Below are 24,575 nucleotides of genomic sequence, written 5' to 3'. Positions count from 1 at the left end.
TGCACCCTAAGTATTCCCAGGATGTCTCACTTGTCCCAAACTCCTACTATATCTGTCCCACTGGATTACAGAAAAATAAAATCTCTCCTACTGTTCCATCTAGCAAAGCAATTCTTGGCTGATGACTACTGCTGCTCTATTGAGCACTGGTGGGAACTTAACACCATCACATGCTGTTCCTCTGCATTCCACAGTCCCTCCGGCAGCTTTGCCAGGTACAGCCGTTTTCCAGAAACAACCACACTTATCTCTCGAGGTGTCCAAACTGCATTGTTGTCCATAGCAGGGGTGGGCAAATGGCTCCCTCACGTTTCTAACTTACTCTATGAGTGCAGTGCCAAAGTCATTTGGGACCCAGTGAGTTAAAGATTTTAGTCAAACCATTCTTTGGGTTTTTACTTGAAGCCATTTCGTTTTCACTCTCTGGCACCCAAAATGTGTCCAGGGGACTAAACCCAAGACAGATTGAGTAATAATCACTGAGCTGTATTCAGAATCTTTATTCCACCAGCAGAAAATACGGCCAAACCTCAAGCTGAGAATCTTCTATGCTCAATTAGAGAGAAGCATGAACAAATTATTTTTTCTTATTAAATTTACAGAGGGATAATATTTGAATTGAATATTGATAATATTTGAAGTGTACAGAGGGATAATATTTGAATTAAAAATTTTTTTTGGATGCAACAATTCTTTCTTACTCCTTTAGTTTTTTTCATCATTAAAATGATATCATGGTACTTCTAATTTCCAGTTCAACATAGAAGGAGCTTAGAATTTTCCACTCCATTCAAACAAGTAAAAAGTTAAACTAATTGAAATATGAATTCTTCTTAGATCTGTCAGAGAAGCGAGGTCACAGGGCATACCACCATTCCCCAAATTGGAAAGACACACAGAAAAATACAAAGAATCACAACTTACTGGAGCAGAACCCACAATGGGAGCCAGGACCAGGGTAGGAAAACCTAACCTGTCACTGATGAATTTCTGGAAGCTCAGTGTGGAGAATCTAGTAGTTAAAAACACCAGGGAGACCCAGTTGTGGAGGGGGCCCCCAAACTTTGGTACTCTACCAGGAGCTCTACCAGGTCCTCATACTTAACTTAGGAGAAAAATACCTTCTGGTTCCGGAATGGGGAGAGGAAAAGGAACCATTTTGAAATATTCCAGAGCATTCTGTTCTTCACAAGGCCTACCCTCCAGAGAAACTATTTTAGCATAACATAAACTATTGGAGTTTTATCACAGCCTAACTCACTTGGGGAAAAGGAAATACCCAACTCAGCTCACACTAGCCATACAATCCCACCTAAGGAGGAAGTGGTGGTACTGAGAAGCACCTGTGAAGTCCACATCCAGCGGCACAGGTCCACTATAAGTTTGAGACCTAATCATAGGTCTATACAATAAACACTTCTCTCCCCAGAACATACCACCCAATTAATAACCCATTTAAAACAGTTACTTTCACCCAAGGTATCTTATTCCACTCAGGCTACTATAACAAAAATACCATAGGATGGATAGCTTACAAACAACATTTTTTTTTTTTTTGCAGTTGTGTAACTTTATTTGATCATCAGCATTAGTTCTCGTCCACATTAACGGTCTGTAGATTTTTTAAAGTGGTGACAGGCACTAGGTGACCAATGTATATAGATTGTTTGGTGAATCTTCATCCTCATTACGTTTTCTGGACAAACGTACCTGGATACTATATGGGACATTCCTTATTCCTTTGGCCCAGACAGCTTTGTTGAGCCTGGTGTCAATGCACACGTCTGGAGTCCCTATCTCGTTCACAGCAAATTTCTTGATCTCCTTGAGTGCCCAAGGGGCAAGCGTCTTGAAACCCACGCGGTGGATGTGCTTGTGGATGTTGATGGTGTACTTCCTGGTCACCACCTCGTTGATGGCGGAGCGGCCCTTCTTCTTCTCGCCACCCTCCTTTGTGGGAGCCATCGTGCTGGGCAAGTTGGAAAGAAAGAGCTCAGGGTATTGTGGGAGAGGGAACGCTGGGTCGCAAATCCAAACAACATAAATTTATTTCCCACTGTTCTGGATGCTGGAAACTGCAAAGTCAAGGTGGCAGCAGATTTGGTGTCTCTCTCTTTTTTTAAAAAATATATTTTATTGATTTTTTTACAGAGAGGAAGGGAGAGGGATAGAGAGTTAGAAACATCAATGAGAGAGAAACATGAGAAACATTGATCAGCTGCCTCCTGCACACCCTCTACTGGGGATGTGCCGGCAACCAAGGTCCATGCCTTTGACTGGAATCCAATCTGGGACCCTTCAGTCCGCAGGCCGACCAACACTCTATCCCCTGAGCCAAACCGGTCAGGGCAGATTCGGTGTCTCTTGAGAGCCTACTTCCTGGTTCACAGACAGTCACTTTCTGATTGTGTTCTCACAGGGCAGGAGAGGCATGGGGGCTCTCTGGGGGCTCTTTTATAAGGGCAGTAGTCCCATTTTATAAGGGCACTAGTCCCTGATAATCTAATCATTTTTCAAAGGCCCCCACCTCTGGAACCATCACATTGGGAATTAGGTTTCAACATTTTTGGGGGGAATTTTGAATTTTAGAGGACACAAACATTCAGTTTATAGCACAATAAATCACAAACAGTTATAAAGAAAAAAATTACAAGGCATACTAAGAAGCAAACAAAACATAGACACACTTTCAAAAGACAGAACAAGAATCAACACCAGACACATATGTGGCAGGGATATTGAAATTATCTGAGTGGGAATTTATAATAACTATAGTTAATATGCTAAGTACCCTAATGCATAAAGTAGACCACAAGCAAGAACAAATGGATAATGTAAACAGAGAGATGGAAATTCTAAGAAAGAATAAAAAAAGAAATGCTAGTGGTAAAAAACAGTCATAAAAATGAAGACACAGCTAAGGAAAGAATAGCTGAGCTTGAGAATAAGGATATCTAATAAAGAGGGAATATGCTAATTGACCCTCATGTGTCATAAAGATGGCAGTGCCCACAGCCAATAAAGAGGGATATGCTAATTGACTGCCCCACCCTCAAAGATGGCGGTGCCCACAGCCAATAAGAAGGGACTATGCTAATTGAATGCCACGCCCTCAAAGATGGCAGTGCCCACAGCCACAAGATGGCAGCGCCCAGTCCCCTCAGTCCCACCAGGGTGGCAAGTGTGCAGCAAGGCTGGGTCCACCCCCAGGCAGGCCCGGCCGCTCCATGCGCCTGCCTCCAGAGTCCCCCAATCCCCTCAGCCCCCCAGCCGCCCAGGGCTGGCCTGAGATGCAGGCAAGCCTCGGATGGTGGCTGCCCAGCCGCCCAGGGCCACCCTAGGCTCAGGTAACCAGGGCTGGCCGAGGCTTGCGCTGCCAGCAGTGGCAGCAGCAGAGGTGTGATGGGGCATTGCCTTCCCCTGATCGCCGGGTCACCTCCCGCCCCTGAGGGCTCCCGGACTGTGAGAGGGGGCAGGCCGGGCTGAGGGACCTCCCCCTCCAGTGCATGAATTTTCATGCACCAGGCCTCTAGTCAATAGAAACTTCCAAAACTGAAAAGCAGAGAGAAAAAAAACACCTGAAAAGAGCAAAACAATATCTAAGAACTGTGGGATAACTCCTATGAAATAATAACTGGTCTCTGCTTCCAGTTTCTGGCACAGAGCTCCCAAACCCTTGTAATTCCCTAAGTGATAAAAATATCAGGAGCATCTTTTTTTCTAATATTTGACATAGAACTTCTAAACCCCTTGGAATTCCAAAATGGTAGGAGTGTCTTTTGTTTTACTCTTGGTGGGTTCCTGGGGAGTTTCAGGTCAGAAGAAGCATCAAGCCATGATAAGAAGCTTGGAACTTCCCAGGAAGAGGAGAAAGACTGGAGACTGAGTTAATGACTGGTCATGCCTACATGATAAAGCCTCCATAAAAATTCCAAAAGTATAGGGTCCGTAGAGCTTCCAGGTGAACACATCTATATGCCAGCGAGGTAGTATACCTCAACTCAAGAGTCATGAGTTTGATTCTGATCAAGGGCACTTACCTTGGTGCAGACTTGAGCACCCCCCCACACACACACACCTGCCCCACATGGGTGAGAGGCAACCAAATGTGTCTCTCTCAGATTCTCACATTGTTTCTCTCTCTGTGTCTCTCCCCATCCCCTCCATTCTCTCTAAAAATCAATGGAAAAAATGTCCTCAGGTAAGGATTAACAACAACAACAAAAAGTTAAACACAGAGTTACCATATGATCCAGCAATTTCACTCCTAGGTATATACCCATGATAAATAAAAACATATATCCACACAAAATCTTGTTCATGAATATTCATAACAGCATCATTCATAATACCAAATGTGTAGATACAACCAAATGCCCATCAGTTGATGAAAAGGTAAATAAAACGTAGTATATCCATACAACAGAATAATCCTAAATAATAAAACCCTAATATGCAAATCGACCAAACAGGGGAACCATCGGTCACTATGACGTGCACTGACCACCGGGGGGGGGGGGGGCGGGCAGACGCTCAACGCAGGAGCTGCCCCCGACTGGTGGCAACAATCGGTGGGCGGGGCTGGCCAGCGGGCAGTGCCAGGCCACCAGCCTAGGTGGGTGCCAGCGGTGGCACCCTGATTGCCCCGCCCGCTGGTCGCCCCGCAGATCAGCCCTGGTCGCTGGCCAGGCCTAGGGACCCTAACCTATATATTGGGAACAGTCTCTTAGATTTAAAAATTAAAATCTGGCAAGGCTACTCTAACACTGAAAAAACAGGATGATGCAGCGATGACATACATGGACTCTGACTTGCACATTTTGTAGTCAGCCCTGATTCTGACACTTATAACTGTGTGACAAAGCCAATTACTTTATTTCTCTCTGCTTCAGTTTTTCCACCCATAAGATAGGGAAAATGGTACTACTGCCTCAGAAGGATCATGTTATGTACTATTTTTTATAATCAGGGCAAAAAAATATAGCTGCCCATACAACAGCAAGATGCCTTTCACTTGTATGAAAAGTATGGTCACTGGTGCATGCAGTGTCCCGGATTGCGAGCGGGATGTCCGACTGCCAGTTCAGGCCTGATCCGCACAGTTGGACATCCCCCAGAGAGTGCAGGGTGGGCTGAGGGACCCCTCCCCCCAGTACACAAATTTCATGCACTGGGCCTCTAGTATTTAATAAAGGCAATCCTATATAATAAAGAGCTAATATGCAAATAGTCATCACACCCTCACACCCTCATGCTGTAAAGGCTCAGACACTCAACACTGGGGAGAGAGGAATGGGGACCAGCCAGGCACAAATGAGCTCGCGAGAGAAGAATGGGGACCAGCCAGGCACAAATGAGCTCGCAAGAGAGGAAAGGGAACCAGCCAGGCTGCGACCCAGGAGAGGGACAAGCCACATGCCCCACAGTCCCGGACGCCAGTGGCTGCACCTGTGCCTGCAGCCCGGGAGAGGGACAACCCGCACACCCCACAGTCTCCACGGTCCCGGGTGCCTGTGCCTGCGGCCGGGAGAGGGACAAGCCACCCGCTCCGCGGTCCCGGGCACCTGCAGCTGCAGCTGCAGCCCAGGCGAAGCCAGCCTGGGTCCTGGGTGCTTGCGGCTGGCCAGAGGGAGGGAAGCCTGGGTCCTGGGTGCCTGCGACTGGCCAGAGGAGGGAATCCTGGGTCCCGGGTGAGGGGTGAGGCAGAGGCGGTTAGGGGTGATCAGACCAGCAGTGGAGCAGTTAGGGATGGATGATCAGGCTGGTAGGGGAGCAGTTAGGGACAATTAGGCAGGCAGGCAGAGAGGTTAGGGGTAATCAGGCAGGCAGGCAGGTGAGTGATTAGGAACCAGTGGTCCTGGATTGGAAAGGGCGCAGGCTGGGCAGTCGGACATCCCCTGAGGGGTTCCAGATTGGAAAGGGTACAGGCTGGGCTGAGGGACCCCCCCCCTCTTGCCCCCGTGCACGAATTTCGTGCACCAGGCCTTTATAATAATAAAAGCCTAATATGCTAATTGGACTGGACATCCTTCCAGACGAAGCTGCAGCAGCGGGGGCCGAGGCAGAGGGCCCTGGCCACAGCGCCGAGGAAGAGGAAGCCGCCGCAGTGGCTGGGGCCAACCCCTTGCATGAATTTCGTGCATCAGGCCTCTAGTTTTAAAAATAATAAAAGAAGTGAAGTACTGCTACATACTATCACATACAGGCTAAATGAAAGAAGCCAGTCATAAAAGCCCACATATTGTATGATTCCATTTATATGAAATGTCCAGAATAGAGACAGAAAGTATATTAGTGGTTGTGTACAGCTGGAAGATTGGGGGTAGGAGGTTTGAGGAGTAACTACTAAAGGGTATGGGATTTAAGGGAGGGGTGATTAGAACAATGTTATAAAATTGATCATGGTGATGGCTGCATGATTTGGTGAATATACTAAAAACCACTGTATTATAAACTTTAAATGGGTATATTGTATGGTATATGATGTATATCTCAATATAGCTGTTATTAAAAAAAAAGAAGAGAAAAATAAGTCAGTTGAAGTTAGAAATTAAACTAAGAAGCAACTAGAAATAAAGTAAGTTCCTGGAACTTTCAAAATCATAGGGAGGGTTCTAGGTTTATGCCCAGACATAAAATAAAAGTTTTAAGAAAATCTTATCTAGTTCTTATGGAAAGAACAACCTCTATCAACATCAGAAGTGTGTTCTTTTTTGTGAGTATATTAGGGAATTGGCAATCTCATGCCCTGTGGCATCTGGGTACACTGGTGCAATGTGTCAACATGTTAAACATGCATACTCCTTAATGTACCAAACCCACTCCAAAGGATAAATGCATAAAGATGTTCATCGGAGCATGTTTTGTAATATTGAAAATTGGAAATTCTCTATCTACATCTATAAGCAAAGCTTCTCAACCCCAAACAACTCAGTTCTCTTTTTAAAATAAATATTTTAACACGCCCTATACAGCTCTGAAATGAAAGTCAAGATACCTACAACAAAATATACCTAACTGTAATATAAGAGGGAAATAAAAGGAAAGTAATTTGTAACAAAATAATATTTCAATATATATTCTCTAGACACAAAACATACTCAAGGGGGCAGTACTACCCAGCAAAGAATTGTACCAACAGCAAACTGGTTAATTTATGATATATACAAACAAAGGAATTATATAAATCTAGATTCATTAACATATCATTGAATCAAAAAGCAGTTATGAAAGCATTACATTGTTTTGTTTATTTACTTAAATATAGAGAAAAAGGTCTAAAAAGATGTTCACTAGGATGTTGATGATTTGATAGGAATTGTCCCTAATTATGAGATTTTTAAAGATTTTTGCTTTTAAAAAAATGTATTTGTATATTTGAATATTCTTGTCTATGTAAACATTTAAAAGTTGATGGCAAGCCCCAATGTGAGAATCACAACACAGATTCCCAGGGTTCAGGAGTGAGATTATGTCATCTGTGGTGGAGACACATACTATACCTTTTATAGAATAGTTCCTGGCTTTTCCCACAAAGATGGGGGGAAAAGATAGCCGAGGCCATCTCATGAGTTATTGGGTAATGATTGTGGCCAAGTAATACTCCTGCTAGGCAGGAGGATGGTGGACATGCGCTGCGAGGGCATCCACATCTCTGGCAGGTTCTACAGAAACACATTGCAGTGCCTGGTCTTCTACAAACACACCAACTCATTCTGTGAGCTCTGCCACTCAAGACCCATGGACTCCTGGTCTGAGTCCAATAAAAACTTTATATCGCATGCTTGGTCTGGCCTGCCCTTCTTCCAGACCAAAAAGAGGCAGTCCCAATGTCCAAGTGCCACAGGTAGCCGCTTAGGAGTGGCCCTGAAAAACAGCAGTGAGGGGAATACCTCTAAATGGGCAATATTTTGGCTTGTGTATTTGGTCCTTTACTTTGTATGGAAAGTATAGGCACTGGCTTAAGGCTTGTCTGCTTGGTCAGAGTCTGGAGGGAGAAAAAGGGATAAAGAGTGAATCTATAAAAGTGGACATGAACCCGGCCTGTGTGGATCAGTGGTTGGATGTCGACCTATGAACCAGGAGGTCACAGTTCAATTCTCAATCAGAGCACATTCCTAGACTGTGGGCATAAACCCCAGTAGGAGGGTTGCAGGAGATAGCCAATTGATGATTCTCTCTCATCATTGATGTTTCTATCTCTCTCTCCCTCCCTTCCTTTCTCTGAAATGAGTAAAACCATATTGTTTTTAAAAAAGAAGAAAAAGACAAACAACTTAATATAAAAACATACAAAAGCTATAAACGGCCCATAAATATATGAAAAGAAGTTCAACCCCACTTGTCAGGGAAACACTAATTAAAATAACAGTGACAGCATTTAATGCATACTACATTTTACATTTCAACAAAAAATTGAAAATTCATGGCAAGACATTCTTCTACCTTTAATTAGAGTGTAGACTGCAATAATTCTAGAGGTAATCTGGCAGTGTCACTCAAGACATCTTTGGTTACAGGCAAACCTCCTCTCTAAAAGTCATTTATAGAGTCAAACAAATGAAAATGAAGATATAACTGAATCAAACCTACCTAATGTTATCATTACAATCCAGTCTCTTTCCTTGTCTTAGTTCTGCCTTCCTCTGCGTGGAAGTTATTTTCAGTAAAGTTATCTCTTCATGAAAAGAGCTAACATCCTTACAGAAACAAGTCCAGCAGAAAGTAAAAGTTCTTGATCTAATTGTTATTGGCCTGCATTGAGTCATGTGCCCACCCCTGAACTATAGAACATTACAACTAGTGGAATATTATGCTCTTATTGACCAAACATAGGAGCCAGTGGAGGAGTCAATACCATTTGTAATCCGATGGATTCAGATAAAAGGGGGACTAATTTATCTAAAGAAAACCAAGGTGCTTTTACCCAGAAAAAGAGAAGATGAATGCTGGGTGGCAAAACAAACCAAACCAAACCAATATATACCTTCTACAGGAAGTACGTATTAAAATAGAAATTGTACATATCTTTTGTCTCTATAATATCACCTTAAGAAGTCAATTCTATAGAAAAATTAAATGTACAATTTAAAAAAGATACATGTGTAAGAAAAGTTATTCCAGCATTATTTATAATGGCACAAAATCTAGACAAATCTGCATTATTAATCAACAAAGGAATGGCTCAAAAATTATAGTTCATTAATACTACTAGTATATAATATTGTGCAGCTGGTTAAAAGATTGAGCTACATAAGAGTATCCATGATATGCCTGGCTGGTGTGACAAAGTGGTTGACCGTCAACCCAGTTAGGACACATGCCTGGATTGTGGGCTCAATCCCCAGCAGGGAGCATGCAGGAGGCAGCCAATCAATGTTTCGCTCTATTGATGTTTCTATCTCTCTCTAGCTCTCCCTTCCACTCTCTCTAAAATCAATAAAAAACATATTTGAAAAAAAAAGAAGAGTATCCATGATAAACAGTTGAGTAAGAAAAAGAAAGTTACAGAAAAATATATATGGTATGATTTGTTATTTGTAAAAGTAAAAATTGGAACCTCTGTTTATATGTGTTTCTATAACCATTGGAAAAAGTATGAAGAGAAACATCCATCTTTAACATGGGTTTTACCTAGGATTGGGATGGGAAGCAGAAAACGGTATTTTTCTTTATGTACTTTTGAATATGTTTTATATACCTCTGTGTTGAATATGTAAAATAAATGCTTATTACCTTTTTTAAAAACGAATAGAAAGTGAAATGAGGAAGCAGTCTTAAAATGTAAACTATTTTTGATTTGGCAAGAGGAGAGATAAATTAATCTCCAGTAAAGAATAGATTTAAAAAATATTGAAAACAGCATAACCCATGGAGCAGGCCCGGAGGGGAAGGAGGGGACCTGTTTCAGACAGAGTCCCAAATGCACCAGATAGCGTCACTGTTCCACAAGGAAATGCAAATAAACAGAGTAGTGCACAGAACTTAGTATTTAGTGTAGCAAATGCATTCTTTTATGAAATCATGGGGATAAGAGATGGAAGGATTGTAAAATGTATACTATTATTTGTCAAGGTTAAAAAAGCTAGCAGCCCTATGTCAGTTCCCAAAAGGTTAGAAATGTTAAGAAGTCAATTCTATAGAAAAATTAAATGCACAATTTAAAAAAGATACATGTGTAAGAAAAGTTATTCCAGCATTATTTATAATGGCACAAAATCTAGACAAATCTGCATTATTAATCAACAAAGGAATGGCTCAAAAATTATAGTTCATTAATAGTCTATAAATCCCAAAATCTGGAACAGACTTACAGGACAAGTAGAAAGAAAGTTAAGCCTTAGTGAGAGAAGAGTTCGTTCTTCCTGTGTGAGGGAGGAAAACAAGTGTGTGTGGATACAGACAGCTATATACAGACTTGGCAGGTATAGAGAAAGAAGTTGAGGAAGTTATCTACACTAATAAAAGAGAAAAATGCTAATTGACCGTACCTTCGCTACACCCACAGCCAATCACAGCGAGTATGCAAATTAACCAAACAAAGATGGTGGTTAATTTGCATACGCCGAGGGAGGGAGGAGTGAAGACTGAAGTCAGCATAGAAGGAAAAGGGAGGGAAAGTGGAAAACAAGGCGGCTGCTAGAGGGAAGGCGTGGGCGGCACATGGGGCCGCAGAGGCAGGCAGTGGCTGGGGTGGCGGCGGCGGCAGCGGCAGCGGGTTGGGGTGTGCAGCAGAGGCAGTGGTGGCCACGGGCGCGGCGGGGCGGGTGGGCGGGACAGGGTGCGCAGTGGCGGCAGCGACACGCATGGCCGCAGAGGCGGTGGTGGTGGCGGTGGCCAGCAGCAGGCACAGCGGGAGAGGTGGGGGGCGGGAGAGGTGGCGGTGGCAGGAGGGAAGCCCACCGGAAGTCTTGCAGGAATCTTCCTGCAACAGGCCCATAGTTACCTATAAAGACCGTGTGCTAGCCCTAGCTGGTTTGGCTCAGTGGATAGAGCATCGGCCTGTGGACTAAAGGGTCCCAGGTTCGATTCCAGCCAAGGACACATGCCTGGGTTGCAGGCTCGATCCCCCCCAGTAGGGGCAGGCAGGAGGCAGCCAATCAATGATTCTCTCTCATCATTGATGTTTCTATCTCTCTATCCCTCTCCCTTCCTCTCTGAAACCAATAAAAATACTTAAAAAAAAAAAAAAGACTGTGTGCTAAGACCTTATGCTGGGTTCAGGGTTGAAGGGCTCAGCAGGAGTGATTGACAGGTTGAGATTTGAGGGGAGTGGTAAAAATGTGAAAGAGGTGCTGTGGGGATTGGGAGACCAATCTGAGAGAAACTAGAATTTTCAAATGTGGAATAATACCTGACTATGCAATTGAATCTTGAACAATTCACTCCTGGAAATTGAAAACCTGTATATAAGTTTTGACTCCCCCAAAACTTAACTACTAATAGCCTACTGTTGACCTGAAGCTTTACCCCGATAATATAAACACCCAATTAACATATATTTTATATGTTTATATGTATTATATATTGTCTTTTTACAATAAAGTAAGCTAGAGGAAAGAAAAATATTAAGAAAATCATAAGGAAAATACATTTATAGTACTGTACATTTGTTGATAATAAAGATATGTGTATAAATGGACCCATGTAGTTCAAATCTGTGTTGTTCAAGGATACACTGTATTTTGTTCAGATTTGCTTTTATTAAATTGTCTTTGGTCCTTTTTATAGTCTCTCCCTCATTTGACATCCCCTACCTCACTCAACACTTCGTTTTTATTATTTTTATAACATTTATGTCATCCTTAGTTTGTTTTTAGACTTGTCTTATCTACTAAATTGTCTTTGAAACAATATTCATTCACCTATAATCATTTCACAGTACCTCCCAGATTGTAGACACCCAATTGATCGTTGCTGAAATAAATTTAGTTCCACAAAGAAAACAACTGGATGATAATCAATATAATCCTGATTAAAATTCTTCACAGTTGTGAAAACAGAAACCATTGGCTTTTAAAAATTCCTGTAAATTAACTTTTCCTAATAGCAATCATTTTTCATTCCTTACTAAGATATTGTATATTTGGTTAGGTTTTGCTTAAACTGAATTCATATGCTTCTGTTGTAAAAGTGCAACAGATCATTAAAATAAAAACTTCTATTGTAATAGATATGGAAACTCAGGATCAGAAAAATTAGGTGATTTGTTTCAAAACTGCAAAGGTCTTAAATGACAGTCCATATTTGTTTCCCACTTAATCCAATGTCTTTATACCTTGACTAGAGGCTCAGTGCACAAATTCGTGCACAGGTGGGGTCCCTCAGCCTGGCCGATCAGGGCCGTGGGAGGTTGGCGGTGGGGAAGGGACCTTGGGAGGTTGGCTGTGGGAGCACACTAACCACCAGGGGGCAGCTCCTGCATTGAGCGTCTGCTCCCTGGTGGTCAGTGCATGTCATAGCGACTAGTCGACAGGTCATTCAGTTGGTCAGTCGGTTAGGCTTTTATATACTAGAGGCCCGGTGCACGAAATTCATACACGGGATGGGGGTCCCCTCAGCCCAGCCTGCACCCTCTCCAATCCGGGACCCCTTGGGGGATGTCCAACTGCCAGATCGGGCCTAAACTGGCAGTCGGACATCCCTCTCACAATCTGGAATCACTGGCTCCTAACTGCTCACCTGCCTGCCTGCCTCATCACCCCTAACTGCCCCCCTCCCTGCTGGCCTGGTCACCCCCAACTGTCCCCCCTGCCGGCCTAGTTGCCCCCAACTGCCCCCCCGCCAGCCTGGTCACCCCTAACTGCCCCCGCCCGCCGGCCTGGTCGCCCCTTACTGCCCCCTATGATGGCCTGGTCACCCTCACCTGCCCCCCCTGCAGGCCTGGTCATCCCACGCAGCCTGCTGTTTGGTCATTTGGTTGCCCCTCACTAACCCCCCTGCCGGCTTGGTCACCCTACGCAGCCTGTTCGGTCGTCTGTTCAGTTGCGATGGTCACTTAGGCTTTTTTATATATAGATAGACTAGAGGCCCAGTGCATGATTGAATCATGCACGTGTAGGGTCCCCTACACGCTTTCGCTTTTCGCGGTGGAGCTGGGTGCCTGTCCGCTGGTGCACCAGGCCTTTCAGAAGCCTCCGGCTCAGCAGAGGCTTCTGAAAGGCCTGGTGCTGGAGCAGACAGGCACCCAGCTCCCCCACTTTTGATGGTCCGCGGCCGCTGAGGGGGGCTACCCTGCTGTTGAGAGGCGCAGGGGGCGGGACCCCGCCCCCTGCGCCTCTCAACGGCCGCTGAGGGGGGCTGCCGCAGACACCTGGCTACCCTGCCGTTGAGAGGCGCAGCTGGGTGTCCACGGCAGGCCCCCTCAGTGGCCGCGGATCTGGCTGTTGAGAGGCACAGGGGGCGGGAGTCCCGCCCCCTGCGCCTCTCAACAGCAGGGTAGCCCCCCTCAGTGGCAGCGGATCCATGCCTCTCAATGGCCGGATAGGCCACCCCGAATCCCGCCCCCCAGCCTCCCACCACCCAATCGTGGGCGTAGCGGAGTGATTTACATGTTACTCTATTATTAGATAGGATTCTCCCTCTTAATTTGAAATTTATTTTGTATTCAATTTATAATGGTAAATTAATAATAGCAGTTATTTCTGATAAAGCTGTCAAAATCAATACACTGATTACCCTTCATTTTTAAAAATGCCACTATAGGTTTCTGTTGCTCTGTGACAGGTTTGATATTTTAAGTGTCGGTTAAACTGCAACACATCAACTGGGAATTCAGTTGAATGTTGTTTTATGATGCATATAGTCTGTGTTTTTTAATGGTTATAATCAAAACTAAAATGTTGATGGTGATGATTGGTATGCCAATCTTTACTCCTGCATTTTATAGTTCATATTTTATTTATTTAATCTGTATTTCTTTATTATAAGTAAAAATATTGAAACAACAGTGAAGATAATAAATCTTCATCATGCAAACATAATTAGAAGAGTGCTGCATGTACAGAAATATACATGGTCTTTTCCCTAGGGAGGCAAGAGATGGTCTGTTACAAACCACCACCCTCTTCTATTTCCACAGGAAAGTAGAAACCATTAGTACATGATCATTAAGAGCATTTTTCTTTCAAAACATGATCACATAATACCTAGGAGGCCAGCTGTAAAAAATGAAAAATGTATGATCTACCAGTGAATAAATATACAAAAAGATTTGTATTGTTCAGTATTGCTGAAACAGTATACTGTTATTTTCAATTTAAAAATCATAGATTTCTATTTGGCAAAAGTTATCATTTGACCTTTAAGTTTTAAGACAGGACATTTCCCCCAAATAGATTTTTATGTAAAATAACACAGAAGAATGTTGCAACAAAAGTCTCTATGTGGCCCTAGCCAGTTTGGCTCAATGGATAGAGTGTGGGCCTGCAGACTGAAGGGTCCCCAGTTCCATTCTGGTCAAGGGCATGCATCTGGGGTGTAGGCTCAAATATCTGGCCCTGGTTGGGGCAGGTGCGGGAGGCAGCATGTCAATGTGTCTCTCTCTCACATCGATGTTTCTCTCTCTTTGTCTCTCCCTCTCCCTTCCACTCTCTCTAGAAATCAATGGAAAAAATATCTTCGGGTGAGGGTTTTTAAAAAAAAAAAGTATCTGGAGTTACACTCCTAAAGGTCTGATTCCCTAGACAGTGGTCAGAAAACTCATTAGTCAACAGAGTCAAATATCAACAGTACAACGATTGAAATTTCTTTTGAGAGCCAAATTTTTTAAACTTAAACTTCTTCTAACTCCACTTCTTCAAAATAGACTCGCCCAGGCTGTGGTATTTTGTGGAAGAGCCACATTCAAGGGGCCAAAGAGCCGCATGTGGCTCGCGAGCCGCAGTTTGCTGACCGCGGCCCTAGGATGAAGGCATACATGCATCCATAACAAAGCTATACCTTATAGTGTTGGATAGCTCATAACAGTGTTATTTTTTTACCTGGTTCTATCATACAATTCTTTGAACAAAGTTTTCAGTGATTGTATCAATCATCCTTGAAAATATATCTTTTTTTTAAATATATTTTATTGATTTTTTACAGAGAGGAAGAGAGAGGGATAGAGAGTTAGAAACATCGATGAGAGAGAAACATCGATCAGCTGCCTCCTGCACACCCCCTACTGGGGATGTGCCCGCAACTAAGGTACATGCCCTTGACCGGAATGAACCTGGGACCCTTGAGTCCGCAGGCCAAGGCTCTATCCACTGAGCCAAATCGGTTTCGGCTGAAAATATATCTTATAATGTACCGCTTGCTCTCACAGTGACAGAGACAGGCCCTCCGTAAGAATTCTCTTCTGCCATCAGAAGAAAGCATTTCAACTACTCTAGCTCACCGTTCCAACATCCCAAACACACTAAAGCCCATCTAAATGCCCAAACTTCCTATCAAAAACGATACACTGTAAAACTCCCAAGACTTTGAAATGGAAAGAAACAAGGCTGCCATCCATATATTCCGTTCAGCGATTATTTACCAAGTCATTGAGTGACAGGCCCTGATGTTACAGAAGTGGTAAGACCCTGTCCCCGTGCCCACACTGGGAGGCAGACCCTGAGCAGACCCAACACCACGCACAGGATGAAGGTGCCAGAGAAGCCAGCTCACTCTTCGGGGGAGCAGGGGAGCAGGGGACCGGGCAACCGGCCTCCTCGGGGCGAGTGCGGCCAGAGGTGGCCCGTGGGCGGGGTCTGGAGGAACGGGGAGGACAGTCCTCCTGGGCAGGGCTCCGTGCGGCTGCGAGAGGACGGCGCGCACAGAGAGGGAGTTAGGGGACCGACGACAGGACCCGGGGCGAGCCGCCAGGCGGGCTGTGGCTGAGCCTGGGAAAGCCACGTGGCGGGGCGGCCCGGCGCGGCCCATCCCGCGGGGGCGGCTGGCTGGACCATGGCCTGGGCTGGGGGGCTGGCAGGACCACCCGGTAGAAGGGGCGGACACCGAGGGCAGAGAGAGCCGTCGGTAGCGTGAAGCAATTGTCCAGAGGAATAAACAAACACGGAGTGAAAGAGTCAGCGACTCTGCCCAAGTCTGGAGAGAGACGGGTGCGGTAAGACGAGGTTTGACAGCCCGACGGGAAGCCGCACACACGCCCCCCCTCGTAGGCTCTGGCCACTTAGTGAGTGGATCATCGTAAGTCACGATCTAGCCTACACTCGGGAATTTTTTAAAATGCCCACCAGGTGGGAAGAACGAGGAAGGCTTCCACGTTACACATATTTCAACCTTCGCGCAGAATGTATTCCAGGTGAGCAACGCGGCCGGGTAAAAACTCAATCCACCGCCAAACACCTTATTAACGCTCTTTGGATGTCGGATTACCATAACAATAGGAGAGCAAACGCCGCGCGAACCCTTTCACATCCAGGTCCCCCCAAGAGCCTCGTGGATCGTCTTGGGCCACTTGTCCGAACCGCCGCCAAAGCAGCTTCCACGCCAGCAGTCTACGCAGGGCGCATGCGCACCGCCCGCAGTGGGTGGCGGGGGTGAGAGGGGGGGGAAAGAGGCGGGACCGGGAATGTTTCCCAGAAGTCCTCGCTGCCTGTCTCCTTCCAGCTCTCAGGCCGCGTGACGTGACTCCGCCCGCCACGTTCCTCTGTTGCAAACGGTGGTTTGCTAGCGCCCCCCTGAGGTGCCGTCTGGCTGTGCAGCGGCGCGCGCGGAGCCAGAGCTGGAGAGTAGGGGGAGTGCAGGCTGCGCGTCCGGCCGCCGTCGTCATCACCGTAGTGTGTCGACTAGTAGCGGCGCGGCGGCGCGGCGCGGAGGGCGGGGGAGAGGGGGCCCGCAGGGAGGGAGGAGGCCAGACAAGGCGGGGGGAGGGGGAGCAGCGGTGGCGCAAGCCGCGCGGAGCAGCGCAGCTCGGTCCGCTCCCTTCATTGCCTCGGCCGCCTCCCGACCCGGCGCCCCCAGGGGCCTCGGAACACCTCCAAGCGGACTAAGGAGTCCATGTTGGGGAACTTGGCCGCGGCGTGACGGGGACCTAGGGACCTGCCGTGGGGCCGCCGCCGCCGGCGGAGCCAGCGCTTCGACCTCGGCCTGAGGTAAACACGGGCCGACCTCGGGGCTGGATGGGCTCGCGCAGCTGTCGGGACGAGGTGGGGGTTACAGGCTGGCGACGGGAGGGCGGACAAAGTTTCGGGACCTCGCGGGGCCCGGGCGACGTCCTGCGCTTGGAGGAAAGTTGGAGCTGCCTCTCGAGGCGGGGGAAGCAGCGGCGAGAAGGGGTCCGCTTCCCCGCAAGGGAGGCCCCGCTCCGGGCGCCGCCTCCCCGTCGGCACCCGGTCCCATTTCCTCCTTGTGGCCTAGCCAGCGCCTCAGCCGGCCCGGCCTGTGGCCGCCGGGCGCGGGGTGGCCAGGGGGCTCCGCCACCGAGCCCCCCGCACACACCGCCCCTCCCCGCAGTGGAAACGTGTCCCGCCGGGCTTCCGGGGGCTCCCCGACCTCTGCGTCCGCTTTCCTGGGGAGCCTCGGCTTTGTCAGTTGCGCCCGAGCCCGCAAGTGAAACCAAACTTTACTACGCCGTGACCTCTCCGAGCGCACGAATGGGGACGAGCCGGCGCTTTCTTCCGAACGTCGGCGCTTTCTTCCGAACGTCGGCGCCTGCCCCAGGCTCTCAAGGTCTGACGATTCTCCCACCCCCGAAGTTTAAGTCCGTTTTCTGGGCTGACAACAAAAGGGCAGGAGATCTAAACTTAGCTTGATCAGTCGCCCCTCCTCAGACCCAGGGATTGGGAACCATTTAGAGACCTTCAGATGGCTGGCGGGCTTGGCCACCTACACACACATTTTGAAAACTTGTCTTTTAAAGTAAACACTTGATTCAAAGGAGTTAAGACATTCACAGATTCAAATATTGAATTTTAAAATACTCCCCGTATAGGTCTAGAGGCCCGGTCCTCTTGGGGCATGTCGCCTGCCTAAGCCCGATGGTAAGCCAGCAGTCAGACATCCCTCTCGCAGTGGGGGCTCTCGCAGTCCGGGACCCCTCACTCCTTGCCTCCCGCCTGCAATGGAGGTGGGAGAGGCTCCTGCCATCGCTGTTGCGCTCCACAGCCCTGAGCCCGGCTTCTGGCTGAGTGAGCTCACCCGGTGGGAGCGCACTGACCACCAGGGGGCGGCTCCTGCCTTGAGCGTCTACCCCCTGGTGGTCAGTGCACCTCATAGTGACCGGTGGTTCTGCTGTTCAGTGGATTTGCATATTAGGGTTTTTATTATATAGAATAGGATTACCACATTACATACAGTGTCTCCGAGGTGAGTGTTTTTCATTCATTTTGGATTACATTTTAACTAACATCTTTATCGTACTACCAGTGAACTATTTAAGCAAAAATGATCAGAAAAAATTAAATATAATGCTTTGGCTAGTAAATGCTGATCTTAAATTTTCCCAAATTGGGAATTTTCACTGAATTTTGGAAAAGGCATGTTGAAATGTATTTTTCTCTTTTTAAAAGAAAGGTTAATTCATACAAATAACTACTTAGCTTGGTAGCAGAATATTGAAGGCAAAACATTCTTAAATAACAGGTGGTTTTTTTATTTTACTGGTAGTAGTATTCAAATTTTGATGTATAAGGAAGTTTCTAGATCATTGCTTTCTCTTTCCTGCTTTGGCAGTTGGCTATATCATCTCACTTTTTTGTTATTGGTAAATAGCTGCAGCAAAATGTTTATGGGCCTTTTGTTTGTGTTGTTATTTTAATTTACTGGGCAGAAGAAATTTTGAAATTATCTTTGGATATTTTTATTTCATACTGCCATATCAAAGATAATCTGAATTTACTTTATATTGTTTTTATGCAGTATGCGGTTGTGTGTGTGTTGTTGTTTTTTAATTAGCAATTCTTATTGCTGCTGCACTTTTTCACTATATTTTTTTGGTGCTTGCAAGTATATTAATCACTTCGTTTTACATTCAAATAGTGACTGTACATCAGTGAGAGAGTTATAAAACCTAACTAAAGAGAGTAGCAGGCATAAAAGTAATATAAAGTCATACATCTCTAGCATATTCATTGTAACTTATTTGGCAAGCTTTGCCATACTTGCCCTTGTCTTTTAGTGATGTAAATTGGATCTTGACTCGTGAAATAAAGAAGCTTAAAACCTGAATTCTTATTTATGTCCTCTGACCCAAAGAATAAATTAATAGCCTTGCATCTTGTTGCATCTGAATGTTGATAACTGTTAGTAGCACAGAGTAGAGCTCAGATTTAAAATAGCCAGTATCATCTGTTGCTATTCCCAAGAACTAACTCATCTTTGCATTATCCTCATAGTCTTTTTTTTTTTTTTAAGTTGTGGCTTTGTAATTTCCTAGTGCTTAGGCACATAAAGTTTCAATATAAAATGTGAAAACAAGAGAATAAAAGAAAAAACACACAAAATAAAATGTAAAAACACCATCATCATCTCTCACTTGCAAAATAGCTTCGTAAAATGTCTCACTGACCTTTGTTCACCTATGGTCTCAACAGCTAGAGTGACCCTGTTAAAATATGTTAGATCTTGTCACTTCTCTTCTCAAATGGCTTCCTTTCTCAGCCATAGTAAAGTTCATAGTCCTATTATGGCTCAATGTTTTGTGCCTCCTCTTCCTCTGACTTCATTACCTCACTCTTTCTCCAGCCACACTTCTGTGCTACTGAGGTTTTCTCTGACTACTCTGTATAAAATAGCAGGCCCTCCTCCACATTCCCTCACCCTCTTTAAGCCAGATATTTCTCTGTAGCATTTATTACTTTCCAATATACTGTATAATTTACTAACTTAAGTTCATTGTATTTCTTCTTCATTCTATTGCAAGTTCTTTGAGAATAGGGTTTGTCAGTTTTGGTACTATTTTGTCCCCAAACACCTGAACAATGCCTGACACATAGATACTTAATATATATTTAATGGGTTAACACCTTTCAGCTGGAAACATTTAAAAACTAACAATAGTCATTATGGTTTGAAACTTTAAACTGTGCAAGTCTCAGTTTTTGCACAAATTGCTAACTTCTCTCCATGCATTATGTTCAGGGGAAGGGGTATACATTTTTAGAGATTATGACAGCATGTGACCCTGAAACAGATGTCAGAATATAGAAGGAACTAAGAATGCTTAGCTAGGAGTACAGTGGTATAACTATCTTAACTGTTTAAAATGTCGTTTAGAAGCCAAACTAAACGGAATTTTGATAGTCTCAGAAGGCAGAACTGGTATTGTAGTGTTGTGTATTGAAAGGGAGGAGAGGCAGTAAGAATGGATGTGGGAAAATTAGTTAAGACTTAACCATAGTAATCCAGAAGAGATGAAAATAGCTTGAATTAGGATGAGAAATGTGGAAATGGGCAACAGTGAATAGGATTTAAGATCAATAGCTCTCAGTTAGGTGAAGGATTGAAGGTGAGGGAGAGAAAAATTGCAAAGATGACTTCTGAGTTAAACAACTGGGTTGATGGTGTTACCAGGTAAGAACCATGGTTCTTTTGATTTTGACATTGGGTTTGAACTTACCTTTGGAACTTTCAGGGTGAAATGATTGTAGGCAATTAGATATATGTTCTAAAATTCAGACGAAAGGTATGTTATGGAAATAGAAAATTGAAGTCTCTTACATAGGTATTTGAAACTAAAGGTGGAATTGCCTAGGGAAGGGAATATAACTTGGAAAAAAAGAGGTGCTAGAATGCAATCATAATGGCTTCTAACATAAAAAAAAAAAAGTTTACTGGAAGAATATGAGCTCCCAAAGAATACTGTGAAAGTCAGAGAAGTGGGAAGATGAGTATGGTATTACAGAACCAAAGGATAGAGTAAAGTCATTTTAATGCGCTTTGCTTACTTGCACTTCACAGTTGTTTCTTACAAATTGAAGGAAAAGACCCCCCATCTACAAAAAGATTACAGCTTGTTTTATTGCTGTGGTCTGGAACCAAACCTGGAATACCTCTGAGGTATGCCTCTATTTCAAGGGGAGAGTAGTCAATAGGGCCAATGTTGATGAATTTAACAACATGGAGCTCATTGGCCTTTTGAATAAGCATGATAGTAAGATTAAGAAATTATCCACCCACATTATAGAAGAGAACTAATGCTTATCAGATATTTACTGTGTGCCAAACGCTCTGTCCTAGACATTTTACATATATTTTTATTTGATCTTTTCAGCAGCCTTGCGATGTTGGGTGTATTAGTCCATTTTACAGAAAGGAGTCAGGCTCTAGAGAAGTTAAATGACTTCCTAAGAATCTATATCCAAGTCCATATGACTCTTTGGCCTTTAGTAAGTTAGGAATTGACCTCCCAAACTCCATATCAGTGTTATCTAGTAATAGAACTTAATGTGTTGTTGGAAGTATTCTATATCTATACTGCTTATTACAGTAGCTGACAGCGACAGGTGGCTTGAAATATGTGTCCAGTGCAATCAGAATAATAGTTACTGTTTTGGACAGTGTAAATATAGATGAAAAGTCATTGAGAAGCCCATAAATAATTAAGTAGTCTTTTTTTATACAGTAATCACCCCTTATCCACAGTTTTGCTTTCTGTGGTTTCAGTTTCCTATAGTCAACTGCGATCCAAAAATATTAAGTGGAAAATTCCAGAAGTAAACAATTCATAAAGTTTTAAATCTCATGCCATCCCTCTCCGTCCCGCCTAGGACATGAATCATCCCAATGTATTCACACTGTATATGCACTACCAGTGGCTCGTCACTTAGTAGCTGTCTTGGTTATCAGATCAGTCACAGTATCACAGTGCTTGTGTTAAGTAATTCTTATTTTACTTAAATAATGACCCCAAAATGCAAGAGTAGTGATATGCCGAAGAATATGACAAAGAGAAGCCATGAAGTGCTTCCTGTAAGTGGAAACGTGAAAGTTCTCGACTAAATAAAGTTTTAAAAAATTGTATGCAATAGGAAAGAAAAATAATTGTATGCTAAGGTTGCTAAGGTCTACAGTAAGAACAAATCTATCTGTGAAATTGTGAGGAAGCAAAAATAAATTGGTGCTCTTTTGCTAAGAGAGAGACCGCATTGATATTTTTATTATAGTATATTGTAATTGTTCTATTTTATTATTATTGTTAGTCTCTGACTGTGCCTAGTGTATAAATTAAACTTTACCAGTATGTGTATAGGAAAAAACATAGTATATAGGATTTCGTACTATTCATGGTACAGGCATCCACTGGGAATCTTGGAACATATCCTCTGTGGATAAGGGGTAACTACTATACCAAGAAGAGGAAACATATGTATTCTTCATTTGAAAGGAGTACTGTTTTGCTTATATGCTAGTTTTAGCTGCTGTAAGTGAATATTGTAGGTAATTGTTTTTTAAACAATCTCAAACTTTTAGAAAAGTTTGAAGTATAATAATCTCAAACTTTTAGAAAAGTTTGAAGTATAATACAAAAAACTTTTCCCCCTGAATCATTTGAGAGTGAGTTGCAGATAGCATCCTGCTTAAGTCCCAAGTACAGGTACAAAGAACTCCCCCTTCCAACCATTTGAGAGTAAGTTGCAGGTGCATTTGGACAAGGACTTTCTGTTACATAAACTATATCAAAATTAGGAAATTGACATTTTTATATTATTACCACCTAACCCTAAGGCTCCCTTCAAATTTTGCCAGTTTCCACAGTAACTTCCTTTGTAACAAAAGGATCTAGTTCAGAATTCTGTTTTGCTTTTGGTCTTAATGTCTTTTTACACTCTTTCAATGTAGGATTAAGTATACCTCAGTCTTTTCTTGATTTTCCTCACCTGGACACTTTAAAATATTACAGGTTAGTTTTGTTGTAAAATGTCTCTCGATTTGGATTTGCCTGATATTTCCTTATGGTTGGATTCAGATTGTGCCTTTTTTGGCAGGAGTATTACAGTAATGATATGTTCTCATTGTATCCTATCAGTTGGCATACAGTTTTTGTTTGTCTCATTGCTGATATCCACTTTGATCACTTGATTAAGGTAAAGTCTCCCAGGCTTCTTTACTCTAAAGTCCCCCCCCCCCCCCCCCTTAGTAATTAAATGAGTGTGGGGAAGTATTTTGAGACTGTATAAATAATCCATTCCTTATCAAACTTGCTATTTATACATTTTCAGATTGTCTCAGCTTTGGCCAGTGAAAGTCCTTTCAAGGTAGTTTCTGTGTTCTTTTGACTTGCTTTGAGTACTTCCTTACTTTTTGACACAAGAAAATGTTCCAGGCCTAACCGGTTTTGCTCAGTGGATAGAACATCGGCCTGCGGACTGAAGGGTCCCAGATTCGATTCTGGTCAAGGGCGTGTACCTTGGTTGCGGACACATCCCCAGTAGGGGGTGTGCAGGAGGCAGCTGATAGATGTTTCTCTCTCATCGATGTTTCTAACTATCCCTCTCCCTTCCTCTCTGTAAAAAATCAATAATATGTATTTTTAAAAAAATGTTCCAGGCTCACCTGTACTTTCCCAGTTACTGCCCTAGAATCAATAATTTCTTCAAGGAGATTTTTTTTTTAGTGGAGAAAGGTATTTAGAAACCAAGATTTCGGTGCTATATTCATTTATATATCTGTATAGAAAAACCATGAGTTGGTACCAATTTCAATCTACAGTGGTTATAATTTCCTCCCTTTCTAAATTTGTAACTCCCTTCTCTTATAAGGAGATACCTTGCTCCTGTTATCCTTAGTTTATTTGCTTACATGATCAATCCTCTGTTTGTAGCTACTAATATTTTCCATTGGCACTGTTGCTCTCTCCATGTTGCATAATATTTTCACTCTACTTAGGCTCTAACACCTTGTGCCAGGATGCATGTCTCACTTCAGACTTCTCATACGTTGTGGTAAGGATCTCACATTTCTTTTCTTTTTTTTTTTTTTTAAAGCCTCCCATTGTCTTTGGGAGGTTTGGTATTTTCTTTTTTTCTTTTTTTAAATATATTTTATTGATTTTTTACAGAGAGGAAGGGAGAGGAATAGAGAGTTAGAAACATCGATGAGAGAGAAACATCAATCAGCTGCCTCCTGCGCACCCCCTACTGGGGATGTGCCCGCAACCAAGGTACATGCCCTTGACTGGAATCGAACCTGGGACCTTTCAGTCTGCAGGCCGACACTCTATCCACTGAGCCAAACCGGTTTCGGCAGGATCTCACATTTCTGCTTGAGTTCCTCACTCTGGGTTTCCTCACCATCCTTAGGCATTTTGCTCACGAATTTTGCTCCAACACTTAGGGCAGAATGGCAGCATATAGAGACGTGGTGGTGGTGTGTGTGTGTATATGTGTGTGTTATAATTATAAAATTATATGCACCGGTTTGGCTCAGTGGATAGTGCTTCAGCCTGTGGACTAAAGGGTCCTGGGTTCGATTCCTGTCAAGGGCATGTACCTCAATATCCAGCCTTAGTTGGGACGGGGGGCAACCAATTGATGTGTCTCTCTCAATCTATGTTTCTCTCTCTCTGTCTCTCCCCCTCCCTTTTACTCTCTCTAAAAATCAACGGAAAAATATCCTCAGGTGAGGATTAACAAAAAATAAAAATAAGC

General features: G+C 44.0%; 2 protein-coding genes across 3 annotated transcripts in view; one reads left to right on the top strand and one right to left on the bottom strand.

Annotated features, from left to right (window-relative positions):
• Positions 1–1,603: 1,603 nt before the first annotated feature.
• Positions 1,604–16,471, bottom strand: LOC307102277 (large ribosomal subunit protein eL31-like). The gene is made up of 2 exons (XM_079775780.1): positions 16,363–16,471; positions 1,604–1,969 (listed from the first exon to the last, which is right to left on the bottom strand). The coding sequence occupies exon 2, from the start codon at positions 1,963–1,965 to the stop codon at positions 1,642–1,644; it is 324 nt and encodes a 107-aa protein (XP_079631906.1). The 5' UTR covers positions 1,966–1,969; positions 16,363–16,471; the 3' UTR covers positions 1,604–1,641.
• A 335-nt stretch (positions 16,472–16,806) lies between these two features.
• Positions 16,807–24,575, top strand: part of SCAF11 (SR-related CTD associated factor 11) — an 86,630-nt gene continuing 78,861 nt past the window's right edge. Inside the window, exon 1 of one of the 2 annotated variants that reach the window (XM_079774642.1) lies at positions 16,807–17,081. The gene's annotated coding sequence lies outside the window, so the exon portion shown is untranslated. The remainder of the gene's footprint in view (positions 17,082–24,575) is intronic. The other variant, XM_079774641.1, reaches the window with a different exon arrangement.

Source organism: Cnephaeus nilssonii (assembly GCF_951640355.1).
Source record: "Cnephaeus nilssonii genome assembly, chromosome: 6".
NCBI lineage: Eukaryota > Metazoa > Chordata > Mammalia > Chiroptera > Vespertilionidae > Cnephaeus > Cnephaeus nilssonii.
Note: the sequence above shows the minus strand (reverse complement) of the source record. Positions and strands in the feature narration are given on the sequence as shown.

Coding starts and splice junctions, on each gene's coding strand:
- LOC307102277 (XM_079775780.1), bottom strand. CDS start 1,965: ATGGCTCCCACAAAGGAGGGTGGCGAGAAGAAGAAGGGCCGCTCCGCC.